Here is a 24,934-nt window from a genome sequence, read left to right on the forward strand (position 1 = left end):
GAGGTTATCCACTTTGGGGGCAAAATGCAAAGACAGAATATTAACTGAATGGTGGCAGATTAGGAAAATGGGAGGTGCAACGAGACCTGGGTGTCATGGTTCATCAGTCTTTGAAAGTTGGCATGCAGGTACAGCAGACGGTGAAGGCGGCAAATGGTATGTTGGCCTTCATATCTAGGGGATTTGAGTATAGGAGCAGGGAGGTCTTACTGCAGTTGTACAAGGCCTTGGTGAGGCATCACCTAGAATATTGTGTTCAGTTTTGGTCTCCTAATCTGAGGAAGGACATTCTTGCTATTGAGGGAGTGCAGCGAAGGTTCACCAGACTGATTCCCGGGATGGCAGGACTGACATATAAGGAGAGACTGAATCAACTGGGCCTTTATATATTGGCGTTTAGAAGGATGAAAGGGGATCTCATAGAAACATTTAAGATTCTGACGGAACGGGACAGGTTAGATGTGGGTAGAATGTTCCCGATGTTTGGGAAGTCCAGAACCAGGGGACACAGTCTTCGGATAAGGGTTAGGCCATTTAGGACTGAGATGAGGAGAAACTTCTTCACTCAGAGAGTTGTTAACCTGTGGAATTCCCTGCCACAGAGAGTTGTTGATGCCAGTTCACTGGATATATTCAAGAGGGAGTTAGATATTGCCCTTATGGCTACGGGGACCAAGGGGTATGGAGAGAAAGCAGGAAAGGGGTACTGAGGGATTGATCAGCCATGATCTTATTGAATGGTGGTGCAGGCTCGAAGGGCCGAATGGCCTACTCCTGCACCTATTTTCTTTGTTTCTATGCCCCATCCAAAAGACAGCACCTCCGACAGTGCAGCACTCCCTCAGAACTGCACTAGAGTGTCAGCCTAGATTTGTGTGCTCAAGTTCCTGGAGTGGGACTTGAACTCACAACCTTCTGACTCAGATGAGTGTGCTACCCTCTGAGCCACAGCTGATACTATTAAGGAAAATAAATTATTTCCAGAGTAACCAGGTCAATGTTGTTTGAAAATCATGGAGAGTTTATTATTCTTTCCTACCTTTTCATCTTCCCACTGGAAGAAGTTACAGTCCTTTCGGTCTCTACAGGCTGCACAGGCATAAAACCTCCTGGCTTCATGTTCTTTGCGATTTACCTTTGCAAACAACAAAGTTGGACCTAGAAGAAAACAAAGAAGATACATACTATGTAACAGTAAGCTTGACACTGTACTTCTCCCTTAGTAAAATGTACAACTTGGAAAAGTAAATCTGTGGCAGCTTGATGGAAGAAGTTAGTGAAACAGTGCACGCTGTAATGGAATAGTTGAATGAGAGCTACATCCAAAGATCCCACTAGAGCAAGTTGAATATACTTGGGAAAAATTAGCGAGACTTAACACTTTATCACTGAGACAGGGAAAAAATTGGAAGTTAACTCAACTCGGTGCTTTCAGACATCTAGTGGTTAGTTTTTTTTTTATTTTTTTATTTTTTTTTTTAATTCGTGTCCAATCGTTACAATTCTTTGTCAAACGCCAGAGGTCACCCTGCACCAGTCAAGGATCACTCTGCGCCAATGCTCTTAGCCAAAAGGCCTAGAGCCACTGCACCGTTCCTGGAAGTACTGCAATACCAGGTTCGTGCCATGGAGATGGATGGGTCAGGTCCCCCACACACCTCCGTGGAGGTGGATGGGTCAAGCCATCCCACCCACCTCCTGTTTACAAAAATGTAAGCATATACCTTCCTGACCAGGGAGAAACCACCCGGAGGTCATGGTGGCTGGTCAGGTTAGTTATGCAGATCTTAGCCAAAAGGCTAGTGGTTAGTTACAGAGCAGCATTGAGTGTGCCCTGGGAACAGACTGTGCTTCCTCTCAAAATACCTGCATTAATATAGTGCTTTATCACTTGATCAGGATATCCCAAAGTGCTTTACAACCAATAAATTACTTTTAAAGTGCAGTCACTGTTGAAATGTAAATAAATGCAGCAGCCAATTTACATTCAGCATGATTCAATTCATTTATTTGAAATGCTATGACCAGTTAATCTGTTTCTGCTGACACTGGTTAGTCAAGGGATAATACATGGTTTAGGCAGTCCCAATATTTTCAGAGTGGGATAAACAGTGCAAGCTTTTTTTTTAATGTCATGAAAATAAACTAACTTTTCTCCAAATAGGCGAGATACTTACCATGTCTTTCGAAAGTGTTATGACTTTCTTTCGTCAAACAGTTGACAGGAGTGTGTGCATTCTGTATTGAGTTGCAACGCCAAAAATGGCATCCCATTGTCGTCATATTATGTCACCAGGTGTTTTGGCTTATCTCTTGTCAACAAAGCCCTTTAAAAGGTGTTAAGTTAGCCTCCTCAACTGAGGCATGTCACAATGGACTTTTTAAAAAATCCTCAGGATATTGGCATCCCTGGCAAGGCCACATTTATTGCCTTGAGAAGGTAGCGGTGGGCCAACCCTTCAGAATTATCCTCGAGTCTTCAGGAATTAAAATTAATCTCCTGGACACTGCTGCAAGCAAACCGGAAAGAAAATCACTGGCATTAAAAATTGTTTTTTTTTCAAAAAAAAAAAAAAAATAATACATGGTGAGGAGAGCAAGATCTACCAAGGGAAGAAAAACAGGAGGTAGATAGGTTTTTGAAAAGCAATGAGCAATGCTAAATACAATTAAAAAATGGCTGTCCCAGTTAAATTGTAACTGATCCCAATACAACTGGGGAAGATTGAGTTTGGAATTAGAGGTAGGGTACAAAGTTGGATTAAAAACTGCTAGTTAGGTAATAACTGCTTAGTTAGATAATACAAATAAAGAGAGAGTGGAGTAGGAGTTTGTCTAGTGATTCAAAGTAGGTAATGGTGTTGCAAAAGATTCTCTTCTGGGGCTGCTTCTGTTCATTGTGTACTTCAATTATTTGGATATAGGGCAAGAGAGAGGGTTTCCAAATTTGTAGATGCTGCTAAAAATAGGAGGCATACCAAATAATTCTGAGAACCAAAGGAATGAAAACTCACAACTTAAAAATGAGAGTCTTCCCTGGAGCATTACTTTAACATATTTTTCCTACATAATGTTTGTTATGTATGCAACCCTATGTAACCAGCATTCTACCGCCACCAGAGGGCGTATCTGTTGGAGTCCCAAGGGATCCCAGCATCCCTTGGGAGCACTGTATATAAGCAGGCCTCCCATGCTATATCAACACTCTGGAGTTAGAATAAAGAGACTAAGGTCACACTTACTCACGTCTACAGTACTCAATCACATTACTTTATTATGGACATAACAACTGCCGACAAGATAACAAACCATCACGCAAAAATGCAGAGAACTGTTGGTATCCTGGAGACATTTTAAGAAGGGGACGATTGGGCGCCTTCGTGGAGTGACTCGACCAATACTTTGTGGCCAACGAGCTGGAAGGGAATGAGAGTGCTGCAAAATGAAGGGCGATCCTCCTCACCGTCTGCGGGGCAACAACCTACGGCCTCATGAAGAATCTTATTGCTCCGGTGAAACCAACAACCAAATCGGATAAAGAACTGTGTACGCTGGTCCGGGAGCACCTAAATCCGAAGGAGGGCATTCTGATGGCAAGGTATCGATTTTACACATGTCAACAGTCTGAAGGCCAGGAAGTGGCGAACTGCGTCGCAAACTAAGGCACCTTGCAGGACATGGTGTTGAACTTGTTGAGTGTTTCTGGAGCTGCACTCATCCAGGCAAGTGGAAAGTATTCCATCACACTCCTGACTTGTGCCTTGTAGATAGTGGAAAGGCTTTGTGAGTTAGGAGGTGAGATGCAATAGAAAAATGTGTGTCACCAATTATTTTTACTGTTTTAACTTAAGACCAATGATTAACAAATCCAAAAAAGTTTTTTGTTGATATAAGTGAAAATTGTTCAATTCCCCCGCTCTGTTGAATTTCTAGTATTACTGGCAGTGGAGTGACAGCAAACTATCCAATTGTTCAACAGAGGGTCGGAAAATCTGGGATGACCCTAAAAGGAGATTAAAAAACAGGGAAAAAATAGAAAGGTATGTTGTGATAAAGAGGGAGATATTACAGGACTAATAATAGAGAGAATGTGAGTTCAAATCCCACCATGGAAATTTGAGAATTTGAATTCAGTTTTTTTTTTAAACTGGAAATAAAATGCTGGTACCAGTAAAAGTGACCATGAAGCTGCTGGATTTTTGTAAAAACCCAATTGGTTTGCTAATGTCTTTTAAGGAAGGAACCCTGGTCTATATTTGGTCCCAGTCCCAAAGGTAGTTGGCTCTTAACTGCTCTTTGAAGTAGTCAAGCTGAGAATGTGTATAGGAGGGAGTGAGAATGTGTCAAATGGATAGAGGATTGTGGGAGAGTAGCTAAAGGAATGTCAAGATGCAGACAATTGCAGAATCAACAGAATCCGTTGGTGACTAAGAGTTGTGGTTAGACACAAGTCACGCAAAAGGCGCAAGGTTGCGATAACAAGTGACCACAGATAGGAAAGGACAATGTAACAAAACTATAAACAAGATGACCCTAGCGCCCTCCCTGATTAGGAGACTTTTCAGCCTGCCATTGGGCGTACTGAGTGGGGGGGGGGGGCAGAAAGGGATTAGATGGACCAAGTGCTAATCAAATGTGCTATGCTTTGAAAATGTATAACTGCTGTGTTTTCGCGCTGTAACGGGGCTTGTCCAGAGGAAGGTGAACAAGCTCTGACAGAGAGTATTTCTTTGTCTTGACCAGTCCCGGCCGGAGAATCCTCAATAAAGGACTTTTACAGAAAAGGCAACAAGGTGTTCGTGTCAGTGTATTTGCTGAGACAGATTGAAGGGAAAAGAATCCGTATCAACAAAGCAAGCCACTCAGTTTGGAACATAGGAACAGGAGCAGGGAATTCAGCCCTCGAGCCTGTTCTGCCATTCAATTAGTTTATTGCTAATTCATATATTAACTCCAGTTACCCGCCTTGGTTCCATATACCTTAACCCTGGTATCATTCTGGTGAATCTGTGCCGAACCCCCAGCAAGGTCAATATATCCTTCCCGAGGTGCAATGCCCAGAACTGAACAGAGTATTCCAGATGCAGTCTAACCAGAGCTTTATACAACTGTAGCATAACTTCTACACCTTTGTATTCCAATCCCCCCAAGGTGACGGCTAACATTCTATTTGCATTTTAAATTTTTTTTGTACATGCCCACTAGTTTGTAGTGATTTATGTACATGCACCCCTAAATCTAGACTCCCTCACAATGTTCCTAGCTTCTCACCATTTAGAGCATACTCCGATTTCTTAGGTCCAAAGTGCACTTAAACATAGAAACATAGAAAATAGATGCAGGAGCAGGCCATTCGACCCTTCAAGCCTGCACCACCATTCAATAAGATCATGGCTGATCATCACCTCAGTACCCCTTTCCTGCTTTCTCTCCATACTCCTTGATCCATTTAGCCGTAAGAGCCCTATCTAACTCCCTCGTGAATATATCCAACGAACTGGCATCAACAACTCTCTGCGGTAGAGAATTCCCCAGGTTAACAACTCTCAGTGACGAAGTTGCTCCTCATCTCGGTCCTAAATGGCTTACTCATTATCCCAAGACTGTGTCCCCTGGTTCTGGACTTCCCCAACATCGGAACATTCTTACTGCATCTAACTTGTCCAGTCCCGTCGGTATTTTATATGTTTCTATGAGATCCTCTCTCATTCTTCTAAACTCCAGTGAATACAGGTCCAGTCGATCCAGTCTCTCCTCATATGTCAGTCCTGCCATCCCGGGAATCAGTCTGGTGAACCTTCGCTGCACTCCCTCAATAGCAAGAACGTCCTTCCTCAGATTAGGAGACCAAAATTGAACACAATATTCCAGGTGTGGCCTCACCAAGGCCCTGTACAACTGCAGGAAAATCTCCCTGCTCCTATACTCAAATTCCCCTAGCTATGAAGGCCAACATGCCATTTGCCTTCTTCACCGCCTGCTGTACCTGCAAGCCAGCTTTCAATGACTGATGTACCATGACACCCAGGTCTCTTTTCCTAATCTGCCGCCATTCAGATAATATTCTACCTTCGTGTTTTTGTCACCAAAGTGGATAACCTCACATTTATCCACATCTGTCATGCATTTGGGTAAAATGATGGAATCAATTATTAAGGATGTCATAGCAGCGCATTTGGAAAAAGGTGACATGATAGGTCCAAGTCAGCATGGATTTGTGAAAGGGAAATCATGCTTGACAAATCTTCTAGAATTTTTTGAGGATGTTTCCAGTAAAGTGGACAAGGGAGAACCAGTTGATGTGGTATATTTGGACTTTCAGAAGGCTTTCGACAAGGTCCCACACAAGAGATTAATGTGCAAAGTTAAAGCGCATGGGATTGGGGGTAGTGTGCTGACATGGATTGAGAACTGGTTGTCAGACAGGAAGCAAAGAGTAGGAGTAAATGGGGACTTTTCAGAATGGCAGGCAGTGACTAGTGGGGTACCGCAAGGTTCTGTGCTGGGGCCCCAGCTGTTTACACTGTACATTAATGATTTAGATGAGGGGATTAAATGTAGTATCTCCAAATTTGCGGATGACACTAAGTTGGGTGGCAGTGTGAGCTGCGAGGAGGATGCTATGAGGCTGCAGAGTGACTTGGATAGGTTAGGTGAGTGGGCTGAGGTTATCCACTTGGTGGTAAAAACAGAGAGACAGACTATTATCTGAATGGTGACAGATTAGGAAAAGGGGAGGTGCAACGAGACCTGGGTGTCATGGTACATCAGTCATTGAAGGTTGGCATGCAGGTACAGCAGGCGGTTAAGAAAGCAAATGGCATGTTGGCCTTCATAGCGAGGGGATTTGAGTACAGAGGCAGGGAGGTGTTGCTACAGTTGTACAGGGCCTTGGTGAGGCCACACCTGGAGTATTGTGTACAGTTTTGGTCTCCTAACTTGAGGAAGGACATTTTTGCTATTGTGGGAGTGCAGCGAAGATTCACCAGACTGATTCCCGGGATGGTGGGACTGACCTATCAAGAAAGACTGGATCAACTGGGCTTGTATTCACTGGAGTTCAGAAGAATGAGAGGGGACCTCATAGAAACGTTTAAAATTCTGACGGGTTTAGACAGGTTAGATGCTGGAAGAATGTTCCCAATGTTGGGGAAGTCCAGAACCAGGGGTCACAGTCTAAGGATAAGGGGTAAGCCATTTAGGACCGAGATGAGGAGAAACTTCTTCACCCAGAGAGTGGTGAACCTGTGGAATTCTCCACCACAGAAAGTTGTTGAGGCCAATTCACTAAATATATTCAAAAGGGAGTTAGATGAAGTCCTTACTACTCGGGGGATCAAGGGGTATGGCGAGAAAGCAGGAATGGGGTACTGAAGTTGCATGTTCAGCCATGAACTCATTGAATGGCGGTGCAGGCTAGAAGGGTTGAATGGCCTACTCCTGCACCTATTTTCTATGTTTCTATGTTTCTATTTGCCCGCTCACCTAACCTGTCCAAGTCTCTTGGCATCCTCCTCGCAGCTCACACCGCCACCCCGCTTAGTGTCATCTGCAAACTTGGAAATATTACACTCACTTCCTTCATCTAAATCATTGATGTATACTGTAAATAGCTGGGGTCCCAGCACTGAGCCCTGCGGCACCCCACTAGTCACTGCCTGCCATTCTGAAAAGGACCCTTTATCCCGACACTCTGCTTCCTGTCTGCCAACCAGTTCTCTATCCATGTCAATACATTACCCCCAATATCATGTGCTTTAATTTTGAACACCAATCTCTTGTGTGGGACCTTGTCAAAAGCGTTTTGAAAGTCCAAATACATCATATATCCACTGGTTCTCCCCTGTCCACTCTATTAGTTACATCCTCAAAAAATTCTGGAAGATTTGTCAAGCATTTTCATAAATCCATGCTGACTTAGATCGATCCTGTCACTGCTTTCCAAATGTGCTGCTATTTCATATTTAATAATTGATTCCAACATTTTCCCCACCACGGATGTCAGGCTAACCGGTCTATAATTACCCATTTTCTCTCTCCCTCCTTTCTTAAAAAGTGGTGTTACATTAGCTACCCTCCAGTCCATTGGAACTGATCCAGAGTCGATAGACTGCTGGAAAATGATCACCAATGCATCCCACATTGAACTCTATCTACCACAGTCTTGCCCAAGTTGTGTCAATCAATTTAATCAGACCCATTGCACAATGGATGGTGATTTATTTATTTATGGGTTAAATCTGACCAAGTACTTTTAACACTGGTCTGATGACGTGTTATTTTCTGTCTTCTGAAGGAACTGGAGAACATGGTGCATGTGCCATGTATTCTCCAGTGAGCAGTATTTCAAAATTAAGGGTTAATGGTTAAATCTTTGAATGCAAACCCATAAAAGAGTACAGATTTCAGACCATAAATGACTCAGTTTACTTATATAAACTTCCACTGAGAGATGAACACAAGATAAAACTGTTGGGGCAAAACCTGCACCATACACCAACAGCAGCTGAAATAGAGTCTTCCATTGTCAGATAATACCCGAGATGTTCATGGCAGATAATTCAGCACAGAAGTTTCATTCACAACACAATTCACAACAAACTTATAAAAAGGAATCATCAGCCTTCCATGTTCCGCAGTTTGTTGACAGGCTTCAAAAACAAAATCCGGTTGATTTTCAGTGCACAAGTGATACATCGATCAGCACACATAGTTCAGCATCCTTTTGTGCCTACAAGCAACTTACCAAAGGCGGTTTTAGTTTTGGTCTATGAAGACATTCATCCTGCCCTCCAGAGTGCATGGAATATAGCTCAACAATGAAGTAGGTGGGGTTGGTCAACCATAAGACGAGAATAAGGAAAAAATAAAAGGAGCAGAATCCCGAAATAAATAGTCTCTAATTTGTTAATTGCATTTGTTTTTTCTGCTGTTTGGTTAGGGGCACAGGGGCCAATTTTCCATATGGCCGATTTTTGATGCAGTTGTAGAGGTAAGTCCGATTTTTTAATGGCCGACTGTGCCAAAAAAAAAGTTGCAAGTTTTACCGGAATAAACTTTCATTTTGGAGCAGCTCTGTGGGTAGAGCTTAAGGTCTGCGCCAAAAAACTGAGCTTGTCAGGGTAACAAGGGATGCTAAATATGTCCTATAGTGACATTGTTGATTTTTCTCTCCCCAAGAACTTCTATTTTCATAACAGGTGTAAGCATTCCAAGAGCCTAATTTTTAAAAATTGATTTGTCTCTTTGTAAACTCAACCATGACCCTGTGATGGCCCCCCGCCCAAAGTGCCGTGTCTTCAGCTCTGTTAAAATAATGGCGTCTTCTCTGCGCCGATTTTCTCTACACTACTCCTGATTTTCTTAGGTGCAGGTAAGGTTTTTCAGAACGGTGCACTGTGCTGTTTTTGAAAAAAATCCTCCTTGAGCAAACTTGCTTAAATGGCCAGAAATGGCGCAGCCGGCACCCCAGTGTTGTTAAAAAATTGGGAACTAAAAAAAATCGTGCATAAGTAGTTTAGGATGGCACACAAACTTTAGCGAAACTTGCAGATTTTAAGCTGCTCCAAAAAAAAACCAGCATAGGCCAAAAAAACAGCGCAGAGTGGTGGCAAAAATTCAGCCTATATATATATATAGTGTCATGAACACCAACAGCACTGCAACAGGAATGCTCTTTTTTGCATTAGTCCTACTCTGCTAGTAACATTGGGAGTTTGCTGAGGATGGCTCAGGGTTTATTACCCTTTTCACATCCTTTTAATTTTTGTACTGGGCTGTAGGGGCGGGGTGGGGTGGGGGGGTGGCGGCAGAGGACGAGAAAGACATTCTCTAAAATTATGTTCCCTCTAGATTCCAAATCAAAGAATTTCCCCAGATGTCCCCAATTCTTGCAATGTTTTACACATCACAGTTTTATATCATCATCATAGGCAGTCCTTTGAAATCGAGGAAGACTTCCTTCCACTCTAAAGGTGAGTGCTCAGGTGACTGCACAGTCCAAAACGGGAATTAGTCTGTCACAGGTGGGGCAGACAGTAGTTGAAGGAAAGCGTGGGTGGGGAGTCTGGTTTGCCGCATGCTCCTTCTACTGCCTGCGCTTGCTTTCTGCATGCTCTCGGCGGCGAGACCCGAGCTGCTCAGTGCCCTCCCGGATGCTCTTCGTCCACTTAGGACAGCCTTTGGCCAGGGATTCCCAGGTGTCAGTGGGGATGTTGCATTTTATTAAGGCTTTGAAGGGTGTCCTTAAAATGTTTATCTGCCCACCTGGGGCTCGCCTGCCATGTAGGAGTTCCGAGTAGAGCGCTTGCTTTGGGAGTCTTGTGTTGGGCATGCGGACAACGTGGCCTGCCCAACGGAGCTGGTCGAGTGTGGTCAGTGCTTCGATGCTGGGGATGTTGGCCTGATCAAGAACACTAACGTTAAGAACTTAAGAAATAGGACCAGGAGAAGGCCATACGGCCCCTCGAGCCTGCGCCGCCATTCAATAAGACCATGGTTGATCTGATCATGGGCTCAGCTCCACTTCCCTGCCCGCTCCCCATAACCCCTTATTCCTTATCAGTTAAGAAACTGTCAATCTCTGCTATAATATATTCAATGACCCAGCTTCCACAGCTCTCTGAGGCAGCGAATTCCACAGATTTACAACCCTCAGAAGAAATTCCTCATCTCAGTTTTGAATGGGCGGCCCCTGATTCTAAGACTATGCCCCCAAGTTCTAGTCTCCCCGATCAGTGGAAACACCCTCTCTGCATCCACCTTGTCAAGCCCCCTCATAATCTTATACGTTTCGATAAGATCACCTCTCATTCTTCTGAATTCCAATGAAGAGGCCCAACCTACTCAACCTTTCCTCATTAATCAACCCCCTCATCTCCAGAATCAAGCTCGTGAACCTTCGCTGAACTGCCTTCAAAGCAAGTATATCCTTTCTTAAAGATGGAAACCAAAATTGTACGCAGTATTTCATGTGTGGCCTCACCAATACCCTGTTTAACTGCAGCAAGACTTCCCTGCTTTTATACTCCATCTCCTTTGCAATAAAAGCCAAGATTCCATTGGCCTTCCTGATCTCTTGCTGTACCTGCATACTAACCTTTTGTGTTTCATGAGCAGGACCCCAGGTTCCACTGTACTGCAGCAATTTGCAATTTTTCTCCATTTAAATAATAACTTGCTCCTCGATTTTTTTCTGCCAAAGTGCATAACCTCACACTTTCCAACATTATAATCCATCTGCCAAATTGTTGCCCACTCACCTAGCCTGTCTATGTACTTTTGCAGATTTTGTGTCCTCCTCACACATTGCTTTTCCTCCCATCTTTGTATCGTCAGCAAACTTGGCTATGTTACACTCGGTCCCTTCATCCAAGCCATTAATATAGATTGTAAATAGTTGGGGTCCCAGCACTGATCCCTACGGCACCCCACTAGTTACTGGTTGCCAATCAGAGAATGAACCATTTATCCCGACTCTCTGTTTTCTGTTAGTTAGCCAATCCTCTATCCATGCTAATATATTACCCCGAATCCCGTGAACTTTTATCTTGTGCAGTAACCTTTTATGTAAGAAAGTTGTTGAGGCCAATTCACTAAATATATTCAAAAAGGAGTTACTACTAGGGGGATCAAGGGGTATGGCGAGAAAGCAGGAATGGGGTACTGAAGTTGCATATTCAGCCATGAACTCATTGAATGGCGGTGCAGGCTAGAAGGGCCGAATGGCCTACTCCTGCACCTATTTTCTATGTTTCTATGTGGCACCTTGTCAAATGCCTTCTGGAAGTCCAAATACACCACATCCACTGGTTCCCCTTTATCCACCCTGTTTGTTATATCCTCGAAGAATTCCAGCAAGTTTGTCAAACATGACTTCCCCTTCATAAATCCATGCTGACTCTGCCTGACTGAATTATGCTTTTCCAAAATGTCCTGTACTGCTTCTTTAATTATGGACTCCAACATTTTCCCAACCACAGATGTTAGGCTAACTGGTCTATAGTTTCCTGCGTTGGTGCGTCCTCCTCTATGGCTTTAGAGACATGGACCATATACAGTGGACACCTCAAATAGCTGGAGAAATACCACCGACGATGTCTCCGCAAGATCCTGCAAATCCCCTGGGAGGACAGACGCACCAACGTTAGTTTTCTCGACCAAGCCAACATCCCCAGCATCGAAGTACTGACCACACTCGACCAGCTCCGTTGGGTAGGCCATATTTGTGTCAGGCATGCGAACAGACTCCCAAAGCAAGCTCTCTACTCGAAATCCTACACGGCAAGCGAGCCCCTGGTGGGCAGAAGAAACGTTTCAACGACACCATCAAAGCCTCCTTGATAAAATGCAACATCCCTACTGACACCTGGCAGTCCCTGGCCAAAGACCACCCTGTGAAGGAAGAGCACCCGGGAGGGCACTGAGCACCTAGAGTGTCATCGCCGGGAACATGCAGAAAACAAGCGCAGGCAGCAGAAGAAGCGTGCAGCAAACCAGACACCCCACCCACCCTTTCCTTCAACAACTGTCTGTCCCACCTGTGACAGAGACAGTAATTCCCATATTGGACTGTTCAGTCACCTAAGAACTCATTTTTAGAGTGGAAGCAAGTTTTCCTCGATTTCGAGGGACTGTCGATGATGATGAGGAGGCCCCCAGGAGATTTGCAGGATCTTGCAGAGACATCGTTGTGGTATTTCTCCAGCGATTTGAGGTGTCTGCTGTATATGGTCCACATCTCTGAGCCATACAGGAGGTCAGGAATCACTACAGCTCTGTAGACCTTAAGCTTGGTACCAGATTTGAGGGCCTGATCCTCGAACACATTCTCTCAGGCAGCTGAAGATAGCGCTGGTGTATTGGAGGCGGTGTTGGACCTTGTCATTGATGTCTGCCCTTGCTGATAGTCGGCTCCCGAGGTATGGAAAGTGGTCCACGTTGTCCAAGGCCACGCCATGGATTTTGATGACCGGGGGGGCAGTGCTGTGTGGCGGGGTCAGGTTGGTAGAGGACCGCTGTCTTACGGATGTTTACCATAACACTAACAAAAAAAAGCAGTCTATAGGCTCAATTTAGAGATACCTTTCATCTCTCTTAACAAAATGAAGTTGATTTATCAGCTTTGAGCTGGGTCGGACGTTCACAGATGAGACAGGCGGCAAATCTTTCCAGACTTCGCGTGCCTCAGTCACCTGCTGTGAGATGCCCTCTGTTATATGTATACCTGTATTTACTCTGTACAGCCACCAGAGGGCTCATCCCCTGGAGTCCCAAGGGATCCCATAATCCTTTGGGAGCACAGGTATTTAAGGAGGCTTCACAGGTTAGAGAGGCACTCTGGAGATCTGCAATAAAAGACTAAGCTCACACTTTACTTTGAACTCAGTGTTCAGTCTGACTCTTTCTCCATACACAACAACAGAGGATGAGATACAGATAGCGAACCCAAAGGTGCAGAGAACAGTGGGCATCCTGGAGAAATTCTCGGAAGGAGATGATTGGGAAACTTTTGTGGAGCAACTCAACCAATACTTCGTCGCCAACGAGCTAGATGGGGAAGAGAGCGCTGCCAAATGAAGGACGATCCTCCTCACCGTCTGTGGGGCACCAACGTATGGCCTCATGAAGAATCTGCTGACTTCAGCGAAACCCACAGAGAAATCATATAACGATTTGTGCACACTGGTCCGAGAGCATTTGAACCCAAAGGAAAGCGTTCTGATGGCAAGGTACCGGTTCTACACCTACAAAAGGTCTGAAGGCCAGGAAGTGGCGAGTTATGTCGCCGAGCTAAGAACCCTTGCAGGACATTGCGAATTTGAAGGACATTTGGAGCACATACTCAGAGACTTTTTCGTACTTGGCATTGGCCACGAAACCATACTTCGCAAACTTTTGAATGTAGAGACCCCAACCTTGAATAAGGCAATAGCCCAAGCATTCATTGCCACCAGTGACAATACGAAGCAAATCTCTCAGCACACAAGTGCTGCTACAAGTACTGTGAACAAAGTGATGCGGTTTTCGAATCGTAACGTACAGGGTAGGTCACACATACCTGCAGCTACATGTCCGCAGATGTCTCAGAGTCCACCATCAAAGGTGATGAATGCAAGGCCATTAACACCTTGTTGGCGCTGCGGGGGGGTGATCATCGTTTCCATTCATGCTGATTCAAAAAGAGTACGTTTGCAAGGGCTGCGGAACAATGGGACACCTCCAACGATTGTGCAGGCGAGCCTGCAAAGCTTGTTAAACCTGCAAACCACCATGTTGCAAAGGTGGACAGATCCATGGAGGATCACGATGAACCAGAGCCTCAGATCGAGTAGGCAGAGGTACATGGGCTGCACACATTCACCACGAATTGTCCCCCGATAATGCTGAATGTTGAACTAAATGGACTCCCGGTGTCAATGGAGCTGGACACGGGCGCGAGCCAGTCCATCATAGGCAAAAAGACTTTCGAAAGATTGTGGTGCAACAAGGCCTCAAGGCCAGTCTTAACTCCAGTTCTCACAAAACTAAGAATTTACACGAAATAACTGATTCCTGTAATCGGCAGTGCTACCGTAAAGGTCTTCTACGATGGAGTGGTGCACAAGCTACTACTCTGGGTGGTACCGGGTAATGGTCCCGCACTGCTCGGCAGGAGCTGGCTGGGAAAGATATGCTGGAACTGGGACGACATTCGAGCGCTATCGCCCGCTGACAACACGTCGTGTGCCCAGGTCTTAAAAACAAATTTCCTTCGCTGTTCGAACCAGGCATCGGGAAATTCCAAGGAGCAAGCAGATCCACCTAATTCCGGGGGCGCGACCCATCCATCACAAGGGGAGAGCAGTACCGTACATGATGAGAGAAAGGGTAGCGATGGAGCTAGACTGGCTGCAAAGAGAGGGCATCATTTCCCCGATCGAGTTCAACGAGTGGGCCAGTCCTGTCGTCCCAGTCCTCAAGGGAGATGGCACCGTCAGAATCTGTGGCGATTACAAAGTAACTATCAATCGTTTCTCCCTGCAGGATCAATACCCACTACCAATGGCCGATAACCTCTTTGCAACGCTGGCGGGAGGAAAGACGTTCACGAAGCTGGATCTGACTTCAGCCTACATGTCGCAGGAACTGGAGGAATCATCGAAGGCCCTCACCTGCATCAACACGCACAAAGGTCTTTTTGTTTATAACAGATGCCCGTTTGGAATCCGATCGGCGGTGGCAATATTCCAGAGAAACATGGAAAGCTTACTGAAGTCGGTCCCGCACACCATGGTCTTCCAGGACGACATTTTGGTCACAGGTCTGAACACAGTCGAGCATCTGCAGAACCTGGAGGAGGTTCTTAGTCGACCCAACTGCGTGGGGCTTAGGTTAAAACGCTCGAAGTGCGTTTTCCTGCTGCCTGAAGTGGAGTTCCTGGGAAGGAGGATTGCGGTCAACGGCATCAGGCCCACCATCGCGAAGACGGAGGCAATCGAGAATGCACCAAGGCCACAGAACGTGACGGAGCTGCGGTCATTTCTGGGACTCCTGAACTACTTTGGTAACTTCTTATCGGGTCTCAGTACACTGTTAGAACCACTGCATGTCTTACTACGAAAAGGGGACGAATGGGTTTGGGGCAAAAGCCAAGAAAATGCCTTTGTAAAAGCGAGAAAATTGTTATACTCAAACAAATTGCTGGTGTTGTATGATCCATTTAAGCGTTTGGTACTAGCATATGATGCATCGTCATATGGCGTCGGGTGTGTATTGCAACAAGCTAATGATTTCGGGAAACTGCAACCGGTTGCTAATGCATCCAGGAGTCTGTCTAAGGCTGAGAGCGCCATCAGCATGATTGAGAAAGAAGCGTAGCGTGTGTCTATGGGGTAAAGAAAATGCATCAATACCTGTTTGGGCTAAAATTCGAATTGGAAACTGACCATAAGCCACTTATATCCCTGTTCTCCGAGAGTAAAGGGATAAATACCAACGCATCGGCCCGCATCTAGAGATGGGCGCTCACGTTGTCCGCAGACAACTACGCCATCCGCCACAGGCCAGGCACAGAAAACTGCGCCGATGCTCTCAGTAGGCTGCCATTGCCCACCACGGAGTGGAAATGGCGCAACCCGCAGACCTAGTCATGGTTATGGAAGCATTTGAGAGTGAGCAATGACCTGTCACTGCCCGGCAGGTCAAAACCTGGACAAGCCAGGATCCCTTATTATTTCTAGTCAAAAGCTGTGAGATTCACAGGAGCTGGTCCAGTGTCCCAGTGGAAATGCAGGAAGAGATAAAGCAGTTCCAGCGGCGCAAAGATGAAATGTCTATATATGCAGACTGCCTTCTGTGGGGCATTCGAGTAGTGGTCCCCAAGAAGGGCAGAAACACCTTCACCAATGACCTCCACAGTACCCACCCAGGTATCGTAATGATGAAAGCGATATCCAGATCCCACGTGTGGTGGCCCGGTATGGATGCGGACTCAAGAGTCCTGCGTTCACAGATGTAATACATGCTCGCAGTTAAGCAATGTTCCGATGGAGGCGCCGCTAAGTTTATGGTCTTGGCCCTCCAAACTGTAGTCTAGGGTACACATCGACTATGCAGGCCCTTGTGGTTGTAGACGCGTACTCCAAGTGGGTTGAATGTGAGATAATGTCGGCTAGCACGTCCGCTGCTGAAAGCCTGCGGGCCATGTTTGCCACACACGGCTTACGCCGATGTCCTGGTGAGCAACAACGGGCCATGTTTTACCAGTGCGGAGTTCAAAGAATGCATGACCTGTAACGGGATCAAACATGTCACTTCTGCCCCGTTTACACCAGCGTCCAATGGTCAGGCAGAGAGACCAGTGCAAACCATCAAGCAAGGCTTGAAGAGGGTAACTGAAGGCTTACTGCAGACTCGCCTATCCCGAGTCCTGCTCAGCTACCGCACAAAACCCCACTCAACTCACTGGGATCCCACCTGCTGAACTGCTCATGAAAAGAGCACTTAAGACAAGGCTTTCGTTAGTTCACCCTGATCTACATGAACAGGTAAAGAGCAGGCGGCTTCATCAAAGTGCATACCATGATAGCGCAAATGTGTCATGCGAGATTGAAATCAATGATCCGGTATTTGTATTAAATTATGGACAAAGTCCCAAGTGGCTTCCCGGCACTGTCGTGGCCAAAGAGGGGAGCAGGGTGTTTCGAGTCAAACTTTCAAATGGACTCATTCACTGGAAACACTTGGACCAAATCAAACTCAGATTTACGGACTATCCTGAGCAACCCACCTTGGACTCCACCTTTTTTGATCCCCCAACATACACACCAGTGGCAACCGGCACCATGGTTGACCACGAAGCAGAACCCATCATCCACAGCAGCCCTGCAGGGCCCAACACACCAGGCAGGCCAGCAAGGCCAGCTGCACAGCAGCCCAGCGAGGGACCAACAAATGATTCAACAACAGCAGCTTTCACACCGAGACGATCAACCAGGGCAAGAAGGGCCCCAGATCGACTCACATTGTAAATAGTTACACTATTGACTTTGGGGAGAGTGTTGTTATATATGTAAACTTGTATTTACTCTGTACAGCCACTGGAGGGCTCATCCCCTGGAGTTCCAAGGGATCCCATAATCCTTTGGGAGCACAGGTATTTAAGGAGGCTTCACAGGTTGGAGAGGCACTATGGAGACCTGCAATAAAAGACTAAGGTCACACTTTACTTTGAGCTCACAGTGTTCAGTCTGACTCTTTCTCCATACACAACACCCTCTTGGTTTTAAAATACAGTATCTCACATAATTTTGTTTATCCTTCATATAAATGGCATTTCCCTGATGATGCTGACAGTCCTGTCTTAAAGCACAAGCTGTCAAAGACCCAAGCTCTAGAATTTCCTCCCTAAATCTCTGCACCTCTCTTTCATCCTTTAAGACACTCCTTGAAACCTACCTCTTTGACCAAACATCTGGTCACCTGTCCTGACATCTCCTCATGTGGCTCAGTGTCAAATTTTGTTTTATAATGCTCCCATGAAGCACGTTGGGACGTTTTACTATGTTAAAGATGCGATATAAATACAAGTTGTTGTTGCCAACCGCACATTTGACTACCTCCCAAGAGCAGCTGTTTCCAAATAAAATAAAAAGCAGAACATGCTGTAAACTGTCTGCAGGTCAGGCAGCAACTGTGGTGAGAGAGAAACGTCGGGTTAAGTTTGAGGTCCATGACCTTCGGTGAGAACTGGCAGATATTACATGAGCTCTTCTGTAACAACTTCCAGTTCTGACCAATGGTCGTGGACCTGAAACGTTCATCCCATGTTTCCCTTCCCGCAGATGCTGCCTGACCTGCTGAGTATTACGTGGCATTTGCTGTTTTTATTTCAGATATCCAGCACTTTGCTTTTTGTTTGCAAATGAACTTGTATTCTTTTTTAAATGTGAGCTGTCTCCGCCTGGTGTGTGTAGGGAGCCAGCACTGGGCCGAGTTCTGAGGCTGCACCGCTCTATCCTTACCATGTGGGCACAGCGGGGCTCCGGACTCGGCTTCCTGGCTGATGATCAGCTCGATTCCCGCAGCCGCGGACATTCCCATCCACAAGGCCCAGGTCCGCGACCTTCCACTGACGTCACTCACGCGACGGCACCGCCCCCTCCCTAATCAGAAATTATAATTAGACAATGAGCAACGGAAACCTCTAGAATAGCGCGCGCTGTGTCCTCGCGTTGATCTGTCAGCACCGGCGTTTGGAAGGCGAGTGACGTTGAGCATAGAACGGGCAGCTGAGGTCACAATGGGTACGAATTCTCCATTCCATGCTGTATCCACTCGAGCTGCGTTGCATATCCCCGCCTGTGCACCTGGCGCATAGGAGGCATAGTTCCTTTGTACACATACCCGGCAAGTGTCACTTATTATTTGTGCTCACCGCTCTTTCATTAAAGTGTGCTGTATTAAAGTAGAGTACAGCATTAAAGAATTTGATAGAGTAGGATGTCATAGGCAGTCCCTCGGAATCGAGGAAGACTTGCTTCGGGAGTTCTTTTGGTGGCTGAATAATCCAATACGAGAGCCACAGACCCTGTTACAGGTGGGACAGACATTCGTCAAGGGAAGGGGTGGATGGGGCTGGTTTGCCACGCGTTCCTTCCGCTGCCTGCACTTGACCTCTTCACGCTCTTTGCGTTGAGACTCGAAGATGCACTTTCCGGATACAGAGAGAGTGTTTCCACTTATGGGGAAAGGCAAAACTAGAGGCCATCAATATAAGACAGTCACCAAGAAATCAAATAGGGAATTTAGGAGAAACTTCTTTACCCAGAGAATGGTGAGAATGTGGAACTTGCTACCACAGGGAGTAGTTGAAGCGAATAGTATATATGCATTTAAGTGGGTGGTTAGATAAGTTCTAAATCTGATACCCAAAATACCTCCAGGGCCACAACATCAAGAAATATCAAGATGTACAACCGTCACCAAGAACACACTTCTGAGATCCCAAATTGATTGACTTTAAATATTCTGAGGTCACTCAACCAAAATATCGGTGAAAAAGGGTGTTTTGTTTTTATGCAAACAATATTTAATTTTGTAATGGTATGCAGTTTTTATCTCAGAAAAAAATTGGTTGCCAAAGTTGCCACAATTATATTAGTTTGAAGATTAGTTCTGCTAAATGTGTGCAATTCCTACTCAGCGGGATTCATTTTTCAATCCTTAAATAGTGTCATAAGGAAACAAAAACTTACTAATTACTACATTGTCTGCCTAAGTTCTTTAATTGGATTGTATTTCTTTCCTGATAAATGGCAGGCAACCCTTCACACTTGTATAATTTCATAATGAACATTGTGCTGGGTCATACAACTCTAAAATGCAGTTCAAGAAGGCAGCCAACTACCGCCTTCACAGGGCGGGGCCATTAGAGGGAGCAGCGTACGGCGGCCCGGCCCAGAAATCGGCGCAGTCCCAGCCTGCAAAACCAACAGCAGGCCGAAGCCATTAGAGGGAGCAGCATGCGGTGGCATGCCACTTCAAGGAGCAGCGTGTGCTGCTGCAGGAGGGGGACGGCTGACTGCAGTGCGGGTAGGTACAGCAGGCGTGGCGAAGGAGTGGCAAGAGCTCGTAGAGGGATGTTATCGGGACCCAGGAGAGGCGAGGGCCATGGGGCAGCACGTGCCAGCCCACACTGCGATATGTGTGCGCACTAGGTCCGTGCAGCAGAGCTGGTCTCCACTCGCCTTGGTTAATCCTTGCCATTGGACCAAGACTTAGCTCTGTCAAGCCCATGTGGTGGCTGGGGTGCAACGGCCACCACACGTTTTTAAAAAAAAAAAAAAATCCACGCACAGGCATCTTCCACCCTTCAAGATATAGTTCGGTGTCCGGAATATTAGGTCCTTCATTGAAACACCTGTGAACTCCTCCCTTTTCGGCGTGGAAGCAAGTCATCCTCGTTTCAAGGGACTGCCTATGATGATGATCAGATAAGCATATGAGGAGAAGGGAATAATTCCTCAACTATCTATGCTGATAGTTAAATGAGGAAATACGGGAGAGGGCTCCAGTGGAGCATAAATGCCGGCACGGACTGGTTTGGCCGAATGGACTGTTTCTGTGCTGTATATCCTATGTAATCCAATGTAAAGTAAAGTAAATCACAACTCTATATGTCTAAATAGGTTTGTCTGGATCAATGATCATGAATATAATTTCTCGCAAACATTTCCTCAATGTTGACTGTCATAGAATGTTCAGCCTATCTGGTCTAAGAACATAACATCGGAATTAGGAGCAGGAGTAGGCCATTCGGTCCCTCGAGCCTCCTGTGCCATTTAATAAGATCATGGCTGATCTTCTATCTCAACTCCTGCACTGTCCCCATATCCCTTGATACCCTTAATATTGATCTGATGCCTTGAATATACTCAAAGACAGCCTTCACAGCCAGTAGAGAATTCCAAAGATTCACCACCCTCTGAGTGAAGAAGTTTCTCCTCATCTCAATCCTAAATGGCCGACCCCTTATTCTGAGACTGTGACCGCTGGTTCTAGACTCCCCAGCCAGAGGAAATATCCTCCCTGCCTCTACCCTGTCAAGCCCTGTAAAAAATGTTGTATGTTTCAATGAGATCACCTCTCATTCTTCTAAACTCTGGAGAATATAGGCCTAGTCTACTCAATCCCTCCTCATAGGACAATCCCCCCATCCCAGGAATCAGTCTGGTGAACATTCGTTGCACTCCCTCTATGGCAAGTATATCCTTTCTTAGGTAAGGAGACCAAAACTGTACACAATACTCCAGGTGTGGTCTCACCAGAGCCCTATATAATTGCAGTAAGATGTCTTTACTCTTATACTCAAATCCTCTTGTAATAAAGGCCAACATACCATTTGCTTTCTTAATTGCTTGCTGTACCTGCATGTTAACTTTCAGCGATTCATGTACAAGAACACCCAGGTCCTTCTGAACACCCAACATTTGCCACTCTCACCACTTAAAAAATAATCTGATTTTCTATATTTCCTGCCAAGGTGGATAACTTCACATTTCTCCACATTATATTCCATTTGCCAAGTTCTTGCCCACTCACTTAGCCTGTCTATATCCCCTTAAAGCCTCTTTGCATCCTCCTCACAATTTACATTCCCACCTAGCTTTGTATCATCAGCAAACTTGGATTTGTTTCATTTGGTCCCCTCATCCAAATCATTGATATAGATTGTGAATAGCTAGGGCCCATGCACCGATCCTTGTGGTACCCCACTAGTTACAGTCTGTGCTCGTGTTTTTTTCTCAATTTGAGCTGTCTGGTCTAATTAAATTTCCTGCTGTGTCCCCTTCCCCAATCATACCATTCATCAAACTTCAAAAGGAGCAGAAATATTCAGGGGTTCGGATACATGTTTTTTAAACTGGGAAGATAAGTTTATAAAGCTTGTATTTGGGGTTCTAGATTGTATAAGTCGTGGCATACTTAGGATTGGTTACTCTCTACTTACAATACTCTCTCAATTCACGATCACCCATCACCCCTGTGCTTTCTGACCTACATTGGCTCCTGGTTAAACAATGCCCCAGTTTCAAAATTCTCATCCTTGTTTACAAATCACTCCATGGCCTTGCCCCTCCCTATCTCTCTAATCTTTTTCAGCCTCACAACCCCACAATATGTCTGCGCTCCTCAAATTCTGCCCTCGTGAACATAAGAATTTGAAGCAGGAGTAGGCCATTAGGCCCCTCAAGCATGTTCCACCATTTATAAGATCATGTCTGATCTGATCTTGGGCTCAACTCCACTTCCCCGCCCGCTCCCCATAACCCTTCACTCCCTTATCAATCAGAAATCTGTCTACCTCCACTTTAAATATGGTCAATGACCACGCCTCCACAGCTCTCTGGGGCAGAAAATTCCACACATTTACGACTTTTGGAGAGAAGAAATTCCTCCTCCATCTTAGTTCCAAATAGGCATCCCCTTATTCTTAAACTATGCCCCCTAGTTCTGGATTCCCCCACGAGTGGAAACAACATCTCTGCATCTACCTTGTTGAGCCCTCTCAGTATCTTATGTTTCAATAAGATCTCTTCTCATTCTTCTAAACTTCAGTGAGTATAGGCCCAACCTGCTCATCCGTTCTTCATAAGTCAACTCCCTCATCTCAGGAATCAACCTAGTGAACCTTCTCTGAACAGCCTTCAATGCAAGTATATCCTTCCTTAAATACGGAGACCAAAACTGTACGCAGTACTCCAGGTGTGGCCTCACCAATACCCTGTACAGTTGTAGCAGGACTTAACTGCTTTTATACTCCATTCCCTTGCAATTAAGGCCAACATTCCATTTGCCTTCTTGATTACTTGCTGTACCTGCATATTAACGTTTTGTGTTTCATGCCCAAGGACCACCAGGTCCCTCTGAACTGCAGCATTTTGTAGTTTCTCTCCATTTAAATAATAATTTGCTTTTTTATTTTTCCTGCCAAAATGGATAACCTCATACTTTCCCACATTATACTCCATCTGCCAAATATATATTCCCACTCACTTAGCCTGTCTATATACCTTTGCAGATTTTTTGTGTCCTCCTCACAACTTGCTTTCCCACCCATCTTTGTATCATCAGCAAATTTCGCTACATTACACTCGGTCCTTAATATAAATTGTAAATAGCTGAGGCCCCAGCACCGATCCCTGTGGCACCCCACTAGTTACCATTTGCCAACCGGAAAATGACCCATTTATCCCCACGCTCTGTTCTCTGTTTGTTAGCCAATCCGTTATCCATGCTAATATATTACCGCCAACACCTTGAGCTCTTACCTTGTGCAGTAACCTTTTATGTGGCACCTTATCGAATGCCTTCTGGAAATCCAAACACACCATATTCACTGGTTCCCCCTTATCCACCCTGTTCGTTATGTCCTCAAAGAATTCCAGCAAATTTGTAAAACATGATTTCCCTTTCGTAAAACCATGCTGACTCTGCTTGACTCTATTATGCTTTTCCAAATGTCCTGCTACTGCTTCCTTAATCATGGATTCTAGCATTTTACCAACGACCGATGTTAGGCTAACTGGTCTCTCGTTTCCCGCTTTCTGTCTGCCCCTTTTTTTTTTAAAATAGGGGCGTTACATTTGCGGTTTTCCAATCCGCTGGGACCTCTCCAGACTCCCGGGAATTTTTGTAGATTACAACCAATGCATCTACTATCTCTGTAGCCAATTCTTTTAAGACCCTAGGATGCAGGCCATCATGTCCAGGGGACTTGTCCACCTTTAGTCCCATTATTTTACCAAGTACTTTTTCTTTACTGCTAGTGATTGTTTTAAGTTCATCCCTCCTTATAGTCCCTTGATTATCTATTATTGGAATGTCCACCGTGACGACCGATAGAAAATATTTGTTCAAAGTCTTCGCCATTTCTCTGTTCCCCATTATTGATTCCTCAGTCTCATCCTCTAAGAGATCAATGTTTACTTTAGCTACTCTCTTCCTTTTTATATACTTGTAGAAGTTTTTACTGTCTGTTTTTATATTTCTTGCTAGTTTACTCTCATACTGTATCTTCTCTTTATATTTTTTTTAGACGTCCTTTTGCTGGTTTTAAAAAATTTCCCAATCCTCTGGCCTCCCACTAATCTTGGCAACTTTGTATGCCATTTTTTAAATTTGATACCATCCTTTACTTCCTTAGTTAAGCACAGATGGTTCTTCCTTCTCTTAAAGTCTTTCCTCCTCACTGGACTATATTTTTGTTGTGAGTTATGAAATATCTCCTTAAATGTCTGCCACTGAATATCAACTGTCTTACACTTTAATCTATTTTCACAGTCCACTTTAGCCAACTCTGCCTTCAAAACTTTGTAATCGCCCTTATTTAAGATCAGGACACTGGTTTGAGATCCAACTTTCTCACCCTCTAACTGAATTTGAAATTCAACCATGCTATGGTCACTCTTTCCTAGAGGATCCTTTATTATGAGGTCATTTATTAATCCTGTCTCATTACACTGCACCAGATCCAAGATAGTCTGCTCCCTGGTTGGTTCCACAACATACTGTTCAAGGAAACCATCTCGAATACACTCTATGAATTCTTCCTCAAGACTACCTTGGCCAATTTGATTTGTCCAATCAATATGAAGATTAAAATCATCCATGATTATTGTAGTACCTTTCTTACAAGCCTCCATTATTTCTTTATTTATACTTCGTCCAACAGTGTAGCTACTGTTAGGGGAACTATAGACTACGCCCACCAGTGACTTCTCTTTATTATCCCTCCACCCAAACTGATTCTACATCTTGATCTTCTGAGCCAGTATCATTCCTCGCTATTGCACTGATCTCATTCTTTATTAACAAAGCTACCTCACCTCCTTTTCCTTTCTGTTTATCCTTCCACATTGTCAAATAGCCATGAATATTCAGTTCCCAGTCT

General features: G+C 45.0%; 2 protein-coding genes across 3 annotated transcripts in view; one reads left to right on the forward strand and one right to left on the reverse strand.

The window, feature by feature from the left end:
• Positions 1-19,087, reverse strand: part of zcchc4 (zinc finger, CCHC domain containing 4) — a 131,513-nt gene extending 112,426 nt beyond the window's left edge. For both annotated transcript variants that reach the window (XM_070870721.1, XM_070870722.1), the window contains exons 1-2: positions 18,504-19,087; positions 1,040-1,158 (exon numbers count right to left, since the gene is read on the reverse strand). In XM_070870721.1, the coding sequence (XP_070726822.1) occupies positions 1,040-1,158; positions 18,504-18,582 (198 nt within the window). In that variant the 5' untranslated portion in view covers positions 18,583-19,087. The remainder of the gene's footprint in view (positions 1-1,039; positions 1,159-18,503) is intronic.
• The window catches only part of LOC139243238 (transmembrane protease serine 6-like), a 74,448-nt gene continuing 68,176 nt past the window's right edge, over positions 18,663-24,934 (forward strand). Inside the window, exon 1 of the mRNA XM_070870730.1 lies at positions 18,663-18,785. Coding sequence (XP_070726831.1) covers positions 18,782-18,785 — 4 coding nt within the window. The 5' untranslated portion in view covers positions 18,663-18,781. The remainder of the gene's footprint in view (positions 18,786-24,934) is intronic.

Source organism: Pristiophorus japonicus, chromosome 2, assembly GCF_044704955.1.
Source record: "Pristiophorus japonicus isolate sPriJap1 chromosome 2, sPriJap1.hap1, whole genome shotgun sequence".
NCBI classification, from domain to species: domain Eukaryota; kingdom Metazoa; phylum Chordata; class Chondrichthyes; family Pristiophoridae; genus Pristiophorus; species Pristiophorus japonicus.